Source organism: Lepisosteus platostomus, chromosome 1, assembly GCF_059453375.1.
Source record: "Lepisosteus platostomus isolate fLepPlt1 chromosome 1, fLepPlt1.hap1, whole genome shotgun sequence".
NCBI lineage: Eukaryota > Metazoa > Chordata > Actinopteri > Semionotiformes > Lepisosteidae > Lepisosteus > Lepisosteus platostomus.
In genome coordinates, this window is record NC_142611.1 from 11,326,182 (window position 1) to 11,336,718 (window position 10,537).

Below are 10,537 nucleotides of genomic sequence, written 5' to 3' on the forward strand. Positions count from 1 at the left end.
ACCCCATGCTAAATCTACAGTATGTACCTGCGAGGACATGCTACTGTGGAAGAGAATGCATTAACCCACAGTAGCATTTAAACGATTATGGATTTAAATGTTTAGGTAATTGTACTTTTCCCATCTAAATGTAAATTGGACAGATATTGGCGTATTCCTAATCAAATTAGTATATATATTTTTAATTTAAGTGCCACCATGGGAACCGTCTCACACAACAGCAGGGTGTCCGGGGGACAGTAATCACAGCCGGACCAGTTCAACCTCGCCATATTATTATCCATTACTCTGCTGCATAATTTCCGCTTTCATCTGAGGAGGTATTATAAACTGTCATTTTCTGTTGGGCTTCTGATTCAAGTCCAAGGACCTTGATTATTCAGAAAAAAACATAGCAGGTAGGTCATTCCTTCATTGACCATTTCGTAAACCTCTTGTCGGTACAGCAGGTGTTGGCGGACCGGTGAGATTCTGGAAAATTCGGGATCGTTTTCATTCAGATTCCTGTGTGAGAGAGAGAGAGACTACACATTGACTCAAGAAATAAATGAGTGAAGCCTGATGTCCACAATGACTTTCTTTTTTTGAGGCTTTCAGCCGACTGGAGTCATGATGCCCTTTTGAAAGTGAAGCTTAGGCCCCGCGTTTGCAAAACGCCTGTTACAGATCAGAAAGGTATTTCGTAATAATCTTCCATCTTCCACTAATGCGGCAAAGGAGCTCTCTCAATAGCATGCGTCTAACTTTTTTAATATTTAAAGAAATTGTTGATACTGATGTGGTACGCGAAATCTGGTGAATGTAAAAGCAACGCGTGTAGTGCAATGTCGATATTTTATTTTAATAATCAAAGTCATCATCATTTAGGCCCGTGACAATTTGTAGGAATAACGCTGCTTCTGTGTCTAGTTATTTTTTTAACTTTAGTGCTTTTTCCTGATGAGTTGAATATTGGACACTAAATATCGATTTCGCTTAAGTGCAGTGGAGTTTAATACTGCTCTTTGTGCAAAGTGCTTTGTATTCATACACATAAATGCAAGTCATCTTTCTGAAGGAAATTTTCAAGGGAACAAGTAGAGGGGGACAGCTCTTCAGCCGCACTCTTCAGAAAAGCAATTTTCATTCGTGTGTTTATGTCCCCTTAATTCATCTCGTACATTCCCAGAAAGGAATCTCTTTACTGTTTGAGTGCAAAATAATACTGAGGATCTGCTATGGCGAGTATCCGATCCATCGGATTATTGAGGCCATGATACTCTATGTAATCTACTTAATTTAGAACTCTGTTTTAGAACGCGTTTCACAGTTCGTGGTCATCACTAAAGCTGGCTTCAATCACCATTTCTTCACTTGGACAATAGAAACAAATGGTGCAGGAAACACTGTTTAGCAAAATCATTAGTTGTTTTTAAATATAAGAAGTAACAGGAAGTAATCTAATAAAGACTGATGTAAACGTATTGTAAAACCATGGGGAAAAAGGTGACTTTGGAAATCTAGGAAATAGTCCTTCTGTAGTTATGCTTTGGACTTTTACTGTCCATACAGAAGGATGACGTGGTTGAATCTATCTGCTGTTTCTCCTGTACTTTCAGTTATTACTGTCAAATGTAATGCATTGCTTGTTGAGTTCATTTTTCTGTCCTCTTGGCATTATTTCTCCCCATTCTGAGTGGATTGTAACTGGCTTCATCTGGGCCTGGACTCTTATAACGCTAATTTGGATGGTGGTGCATTTGCTATTGAAAGAAATAACTGATGGCAGTAAAAACATGAGATTGAATATAAAAAAAAACATTACCGGGACCTGCAGGTTTAGACCAGGATTCTCCCAGGGTTTTGCAGTACGTGAATCTGTAGTGAGAGACTGTGCTGCACAGTGGCGTCATCTGTTTGAGAATATTACATCATTCACTCACCTTTTGAGCTCCTGAGACTAGGTGGCCTCTGTTCCTTTAGCAACTAATTGCATGGTGCTTATATGGCACAGCTGATTATACAGGAAAGTTATACAGGATTATAGCCAGTGATGACAATTGTATCATTGAAGCACCAGTTAACGTCTCTGTATTGCCTTTTCAGCTTGGGGCTCTTTTTCTTTGAGGGTGCAGCAGAGTTTCGGCGATGGCAGACACAGAGAACAGGAGCCCTCCCCCCCAGGTCGGGCCTGTGGTAAGTCCTGACCAAGCTCGCCTTGTTCTTGTGGGTGTCATCGGCAGTAGCCAGAAAACTCACCTGGAAGTCATCTGGCACAAGGGCAGGAGAACACACCTGAGAACAGAAAATGAAGACAGTCATTCTAATGTTATTAAATATTATTTCCAATATTGTAAGCTGCATATTCAGGGTTTTTTTTTTGTGAAACAGTTTTCAATGATAGCATAGAAAATTCTTATGTTTGGTTTCTTTAAAATGTGGCTTACTTGGTTTAATATTACTGAAAAAAATAACTTTCATTTAAAATAATTTGAAAAGCAGCCTCTTGTTGTTATGTTCTGTAATATCAGTCAACACTGACATTTTCATGTGTAACTTTTTATCTTTTAATATTAAAAACCTTAAATTATGAGTGTATTAAATAAATTTATTGAGTACTTTTTCAGTCTAGTACTGAAATTGAATTTATATCACCACGTTTGAGAGAGGTTCAACAGTGTACAAGTTAGATGAGAACATTGTGAAGATAACTTGGTTTTCATATGACATCTGAGCACAAGAACATTTCTTCTCTATTTCTGCCTCTCTACGGTTTATATGCAGTGCTTTCAAAATGTGAAAATGTATAAACATTATCAGAATTCAACAAAACAGTCTGCATAGAATGCTTTCTTTTAGTTTTTGCAAAGACTATATACATTTGAGCCTGAGACATTCTGTGTCTACGTCTGAAATCTAGGTGATCCAAGTCATTAAGATCCTGTATTGTTGCTTTACACTGAATTAAAGTGTTTGTCAAGTTCTCTGCAACCGACAGTGAATCAAGCCAGTCAAAAGTCAGAAAGCAGTCTGAAAGTCTTTGTATCAGCTCCTTTGTCCCACTGCACCAACTAGGACATTTGAGACATTTTGCTCACTCTCAGTTAGCACTCTCATCTCTGTGTACAGTAGGTTGTGTCTCCCTCTGACCTTTGTGTCATCACTTCAAGCCTGGGTCTGGGCTCTTGGTGATTCCCTTAGTGGTGGGACACAGCTGCCAGGAGATCTCTGCAGCTGGGGCTGGCTGTTATTTAGCCAGGATCACCTTGACCATCCAAACAAAGCAGCAGTAGCTTTTGTGACCCCTGTGAGCTTTCAGTGACATCAGTGAGAGATGCACCACTCTGCCGCCAGAAACTCTCTTGTGTGCACATGTGAACAGTTGAAATTTATCAACGGGGACATGTTGGTGACCATGCCCTCACTAAACCCCTCTTATATGAGAGCTCTGTCCACAAATGCTAGTCATAAAAGCAAATCCAAATCAGGTGTATACATTGTAAACATTGGTGCTGATTCCAAATACAACCAAAACTATTCTAGTTTCACTCAAAACTCCACTACAGATGTTAGCCCAAGAGAGACAAAATTAAGTAGTGTATATGGAAGTATTTATTTTTGATAAACTAAATCTCATTGCTCAATGCAGTGTTATCAGCAGAAACGTATTGGCACTCATTTGCAAAGTGTATGCGAACTGTTATTTCTGACAGGGTGTAAGTGTTTTGATGGTGTGTTTCAGTACCCTCACTCAGAGAACTGAGGAGTGAACATCTGCAATGTGAATGTTCTTATTGGGATATTTGAGCTATGATGTATGCCAGCAGCCTGCAACTCACAACTGGCAGCCCACTGAAGCTCAGCAGGTTTGAGGCTGGTCAGTACCTGGATGGGAGACCTCCGGGGAAAAACTAAGGTTGCTGCTGGAAGAGGTGTTAGTGGGGCCAGCAGGGGGCGCTCACCCTGCGGTCTGTGTGGGTCCTAATGCCCCAGTATAGTGATGGGGACACTATACTGTAAACAGGCGCCGTCCTTCGGATGAGACTTTAAACCGAGGTCCTGACTCTCTGTAGTCATTAAAAATCCCAGGGTGTTTCTCGAAAAGAGTAGGGGTGTAACCCCGGCGTCCTGGCTGTCATCGTAAGGTCATTGGCCCTTACCAATCCTGGCCTCCTAATAATCCCCATCTATGAATTGGCTTCATTACTCTGCTCTCCTCCCCACTGAGAGCTGATGTGTGGTGAGCGTTCTGGCGCACTATGGCTGCCGTCACATCATCCAGGTGGTGGTGGAGGGGAGTCCCCATTACCTGTAAAGCACTTTGAGTGGAGTGTCCAGAAAAGCGCTATATAAGTGTAAGCAACTATTATTAATTATTATTATTATTGTTGTTGTTGTGTTACGACTTCAGATTTATTTTTGCTTCTGTTCCAGCAATTCATGTTGAGCAACAAGCTGGAAACTGCCATGTGGCTCTCACGGCTTTTTACTGTGTACTGCTCCATTCTGTTCATTCTTCCAGTCTTGGGGTGAGTAAATAACGATCGGTTCATTTCTTTCCCTTTTAGCTGTATTTTTCCTTAGACTTGCTACTTTTTTAAATTCAGCTTTTTTCCATGCACAAGATATCCTAACAGAACATCAACCACATGGAGTTAATGTTTCCAACATTGACACATACTAACTGCTTTCTCATCCTGACCATAATTTGGGTGCTTCTCTGTTTAAACTATTGACTAATAAGCTGTTTTCTTCAAGTGTGGACCTGTAAAAAAGTCAGGCTGCCTTGATTCACGTTAATTAGCCACAGTGGGACAGATGCATCTTTTTAGCTTTTGAAAGGGGGTGTAACCTATGTCCTCCAGTGTAACTGAGTATGAGTCCTAAAAGCTGAAGAATATACCTTAAATTGTTTGGTGCTTATGTTGTTTTCTAAACATGAAAAAATAAGACTTTATTACAAAATGTTTTCACAGTTAGCGTTACCAAGCACAGTGTTGCTGTACCTGCAAGAGACACCAAAACATAATATTACTGAAGACGTGATACCCCAGTCAGGAAGAGTACTATGCAAGCTTTTTTGTGCATGCCTTGGAATGATGATGCAATACATCCAAAGTCACTTTAAATTCCCTCATGGGGTTGTTCATTTAATAGGAATGATAATCGGCGAGTTTACTGTCCTGCAACTTGTGTGCTCAGAGAGCCCGAGTGATTTGTTGTCTCTAGTTTTAGGTTTTATTTCTGTATTAATGTCGTTTTCAGGTCTCTCATACCCGACAGCCAGAAGATTATCTTAATTGACTGGTCTTTTGCATGAGTTTTGCGCTTTAATCAGCGTTTTCCACTGTCTGATAGTTCTGGCGTAGATGGCTCCAACAGGCAGGGTCAAGTCTAACTGCAGGGTGTGCAGGAGATGCAGTCCTGTCATGCAGCTTGTGAGCACCTGGGAGCAGCTCCCTGCTTCGGGTCCGCTGGTGATGTGTGTCCCGAAGCTGATCTTCAGTGGCGTTCGTTGACAAAAGAGAAATGAAACATATTTCTCTATGATCTTAACAACTGGTATCGGTGTTATGGCAGGCCAGCAGGTTGGCAGAGATTTTCTTGTGGAAGAGTACTTCTGAGGTGAACAGCGATTTTGCTGTTTTTTCAGATGGTCCTCTTAAGTGATAGGGATACAAGTACCAGCTATGAAGTCCTGCACTGCTCAAAGTGTAGCAGTGGAATTCAAGATTGGTCTGTGAAGGCAGAGTGGTAAAATACTAACGTTAGGTTAGGTAGTTACCTCTAACCCTTCTCACATGGCCTTTTTACTCTGTAGTGCAAGGGCTTTCCGTGGGCATGAACACATCCCAGATCGCTGGAAGACTCTCATTCTGATTGTGTGTTGTGTGAGTTCCTTGTTTAGTTTGTGGAAGAAGCATTGCATACTTTTCTCCCCTCTTAGGGCTGTTAAATTGACCTGCTTCATTTTTATTCCTGTAGCATCCAGGAGGCAGCTAGTTTCTATCAGCGTGCCTTGCTGGCCAACGCCCTGACCAGCGCACTCCGGCTACACCAGAGGCTACCTCACTTCCAGCTCAGCAGAGCGTTCCTGGCCCAGGCCTTGCAGGAGGACAGCTGTCACTACCTGCTCTATTCCCTGATACTCGTCAACTCCTACCCAGTGACCAGTATCCTTTAAAGAGTTGGTGAGACTGATGTCACGGACGTCCAAAGGGACTAACCGTGGGGAGCAGAAGAAAAAAGACCCATATGCGTAGCGGCGAGACGGGGAAAAAGGCCCGGGCTCATTAGTGCAAAGAGTTCAGGAATGCCGTATAGAAACCTATGCCCTCAGGGAGCGGACGTGGGGCGCCCTGGTGCTAGGCGGGTCTCAGGACATCCAACGTCAATGCTGAGCCAGGAGAGAGTGCAAGACCCGGAAATATATAGCCCAAGGGAAAGAGAGGGACAGGAAGGACAGCAGACTGGAAACTAGGGACAGGACAGAGAAGGAGCGCCCTCTGGCTGAGGGAACTACCCGGATGCTGTGTCTGCTAGTTTTTTTTGCTGGTTCATTTTCTGTGAATTGATCGGGAGGCTTTCTGCATTTCCCAAAGCCCCGTGCTTAGTGTATGAACTCCTTTTCTTTCCTGCCTCAGCCAGACTTTTCTTTAACCACTGCCTGCAGTGAGCATATTCCCAGTCTTCCTGTTTTCTTTGCTTCATGCGACCACGTACACAAAAAAGGTTCTAGACGTAAGTATGGCATTTTTTCCCAACTTTGTTTTGACCCTTCTCATGAGCAAAACAATAAAAAAAAAATGATTCCATATTTGAAATGTATTTTATCTTAATGGGGAGAACAGAATTGCGCATTGTATTCTAAATGAGGTCTCTCCAGTGCTTGGTGAAATTTTAAATGCCTTGCTTTATATCCTGGTTTTAAAGCATCCAGAGAAAAGCAGTCAGTTACATTAAAGTGGAAATTGCTCAGTATTCAATACAAAGGTTCTCTACTTAAAAAGAGGTCTCAATACAGTATGCGGTACAAAAACCACTGAGAACGAACATATTTGCTCCACCACTTAAAGGTTTAATTTTGGTCCCCAGTCACAGATTCAAATAAAAAATTGTTTGTGTGGAATTTTTATGTTCTTCCCGTTTTGCTGGGTTCTTCATTCTCCTTCCACATCCATGATGATCAGGTTTGATTGTCTTGTGTTTTCTGCCTTGTGCTCGGTTATCTGGGCGTAGTCTTAAACGTGCTGTGACCTGAATATCACCAGGAGAAGTGGCTTAAATGATGACGAATTCATAGACGTCCATACAGTAGAAACCCATTCTTTTCAAGTTTTTCAGTTCTTGTCACAGACTGACTTTGCAAAAGGTTGCAGACTAATTCTCTCTTGTGTGCCCTAGAACAGCTGTATGATGATGGTCATTTGTGTGCCTTTCAATTTTTCTGTAGACAATGGGCCCCACAAGTTTGGCCTTTGTGAGGAGATTTCTGGATAAACTCACAGCAAACCAGCAAAATATTCTCAAGTTTATTGCTTGTAATGAGATCTTCTTGATGCCTGCGACAGTCTTTATGCTCTTCAGGTAAGGTCAATCTACTTTTATCATCTTTGTCCTGGGCTAAAGTGTATTTTGGAATACCTTTGGAATAAAGTTGTGAAAACGTTTTGAGAACCAGTTGCATTTCAATAGTGATTCAGTTTCGTACCTGCTGTTTTTGAGGTTTTGCAAGTGTTTTTCAGTTTTTGCTTCTCAGGATTAAGCAGTTTGTACTGCTCAACAATAGGCAACACCATGGTGAGACTGGTGGCTGTAGTTCATGTTTGAGCTTCAGAAGACTTTCTAATCACGTTCCATTTGATTGTACTAGAACATCTAAACTCTTGGCTGTAGAACAAAAGAAATGTGCGTCTACTGACAAGTCTGTACCATGTATCGTTTCTTCCAGCGGCCAGGGCAGCCTTCTCCAGCCATTCATTTATTACAGGTTCCTCACTCTGCGCTACTCTTCTCGAAGAAACCCGTACTGTCGGTAAGAGACGTCCGAGAACGGCCGTGCAAAATAAAACACACCAGTCCGCCTCATTGAGCTCACGTGAAATGTTTGTGGTAAAAACGTCTCGTTATGTGATGGCAGTTTGTTGATGTCAACTGTTGTCTTACCAACCCCGATTTAGAAATACAGTATTCTTGACTTATTTTACCCCCCTTCGTAATACCACTCTCGCCTGCCTCCTCCTCCAACAAATGGGTTGGCACGTCAGTCATGTTTACATTTAACATCAGACAGCGAAGAAGACATTTGCATTTACACCTCAAAAAAAGAGTACGCAAAATATTGTAACTATCCTCTCAACACAGTGGGGTCACAGCAATTACACAGAGAACTGCTGACTCTTCTAATGAGAATAAACATTGAAGCTCTTTTAGTTAGAACAAGATTTGTTGATGAGTTTAAGTTCAATCCACAAAAAGAAAAAGTGTAAATTCAGCAGTGTACCTGTACCCGATGATTTTTTTAAATCGTCATAATTCACAATTGTCATAATCATACTATGTAATGCTAATAGTACTTTGACTAAAACCACGACCATCCTCATTGTTAAACGATTTTGGTTAGGATTGTTCTGTCCTTGCCTTCTCCCGACACTGATGTAGTTGTTCTGTTCATTCAGTCTTCTGTATTTTTATTAAGCCATTTGCATTAATGTCTCTTTTTTTCCTGCTCCTGGTCAGGACTCTGTTCACAGAACTTAGGATTCTACTTGAACACCTGATAATGAAGCCGTCCTGCCCTGCGTTGGTCAGAAGAATGTGTCTCAGCAGTATTGCCTTTGTTAGCCGTTTGGCGCCAACTGGAGCATAATTCTGCCAGTTTTGGGGATCTCTTTAGGGATTGACAAACACTTCGAATATTCGCAGCAGCTGGTGTATTCTGCTAATTGCTGTCTATAGCTAATAATGGTAATGCACAATGCACTGAACTGTCAAATGAGGTAGCCTCCTCTCCACTCCTCATGTCTTGTCAGATCTCATTTTAAGTGTCTTAAGGTCATTATGGTTCTGGTCAGCCCTTCTGAGACTTCTTCTTTCTTAAAGAGTCAGTGAGTGTCTTTTTTTTTTGTGAAAGGATTAACACAAGTTGTTTTAAAAAAAGATTTTCTCTTTTGATCTTTTTTATGTATTTATTGTAATTGAATACATTTGAATAGTTTAAAATTGGTTCCAGTGTCCTGAGGCCTCTGAAAAACCTTCACTGTTTAAGTCACTGTCCTTCCTATCAGAATGATCATACTGTTTGGACACAAAGCTTTCATACTGTTTGATTTGTTTGCTGTTTTGTCACATAACATTGATGAAATACTCTAAAGATAATTTAAGTAGAATTTGAAAGATTTCCTATATATATGTATGGTGTTTGAGGTATATATACAAATCTGTTCTGACCTTTAATCTTTTTTTTTCTTAAATTACCAACTCTGTTTTCAGGCATTTATAATACAGTAAGTGTTAGTTTTGTATAAGGAAGTCCACTTGAGTTGTTTTCTATTCCCAGCTGGTTTTGTATCCAAATGCAGTTTTTCCTACTGCAGGCTAGAGCTGTATCTGTCTGGACCACTAATGGGAGAAGCCAAATACCTTCTGTTATTCTTCACAGAAGTACTTACAAATAACTATAATGTATGTCACTTGAAATACTAGTGATGCAATATTCACAGCGAGGAAAAGCTAAAAATCGTTTCTTTTCTAATGTCACAGTGGGTGTTTATAGTCAGCTTACAGCAGTAGTTTTTCTTGTTTAACTCAGCCAGTGACACTCTGGACTCAGCATACAAAGGGGACTAATGTAATGCTTAGGTAGTGCAGTCACGCTGCCTTGTTAGAAATGTAATTATAGCAGTTTGTTTGGTTGAGAGCATGCTGTTGTTTTATTTGGGCATAGGTAAGCCATGTGTTCTGTCTACAATAGAAAACCTCCAGGTACAAAATGTAGAAATTAAATGCAATCTAATTTAAAATTCCTATTTAATTGATGTATTTTATAACTTGACAGATTGATTATTTATCAGCTTTTCAGCAAGCTGTTTCAGCAGTTGTGGGCGTGGCTGCATGAACTGCTGTTGTACAAGGCATCTCTTTTTTTCTCTGTCTTTCATTGTGTCTCTTTGTCTTGTTTTATGTCATTCTTCTGAAAACAGAATAAACGAATGCTGGAATTACTTGTGTGATCAGGTCCTTCTGAAAATCTGGAAAGTGTTAACCACGGCCCTATGGAAATGTTTTCATCGACGTAATTTGTGGTTTATCTGCCATTTTTGTTCTTATAGTTTCTGCTAAACACACTTCCTGCTTTTTTGACAATATAATCTTTATTGATCACTGTAATGCATGTTAAACATAAACATTGTGCCTGTGTTTCTCATGGAGAGCAAGCTGGGGTATGCGAAAAACACAACTTGAACTTGGAACAAATTCCTAATACAAGAAATTGTATGTGGCTAATAAAGTAATCTTATCTTAAAATAGCTAAACTATAAGAATAATTTGCTAAAAC

The 10,537-nt window shown here is 40.6% G+C and overlaps 1 protein-coding gene across 2 annotated transcripts; it reads left to right on the forward strand.

The window, feature by feature from the left end:
* The first annotated feature begins 238 nt into the window (after positions 1-238).
* On the forward strand, positions 239-10,202 carry tmem33 (transmembrane protein 33). Of its 2 annotated transcripts, XM_088623862.1 has the most exons (9): positions 247-398; positions 590-675; positions 2,086-2,175; positions 4,414-4,508; positions 5,965-6,152; positions 6,653-6,720; positions 7,433-7,566; positions 7,931-8,014; positions 8,719-10,202. In XM_088623862.1, exons 3-9 carry the CDS (start codon positions 2,128-2,130, stop codon positions 8,846-8,848), a joined length of 747 nt encoding a protein of 248 aa, XP_088479988.1. In that variant the 5' UTR covers positions 247-398; positions 590-675; positions 2,086-2,127; the 3' UTR covers positions 8,849-10,202. The 2 variants fall into 2 exon arrangements, with proteins under 2 accessions (XP_088479978.1, XP_088479988.1); XM_088623852.1 differs by lacking the exon at positions 590-675 and having other exon boundaries at positions 239-398.
* Positions 10,203-10,537: the final 335 nt, after the last annotated feature.

Coding starts and splice junctions, on each gene's coding strand:
- tmem33 (XM_088623852.1), top strand. CDS start 2,128: ATGGCAGACACAGAGAACAGGAGCCCTCCCCCCCAGGTCGGGCCTGTG. Junction 6,153..6,652: donor CAACTCCTACCCAGTGACCA/GTATCCTTTAAA, acceptor CACTGCCTGCAG/TGAGCATATTCCCAGTCTTC. Junction 7,567..7,930: donor ACAGTCTTTATGCTCTTCAG/GTAAGGTCAATC, acceptor CGTTTCTTCCAG/CGGCCAGGGCAGCCTTCTCC.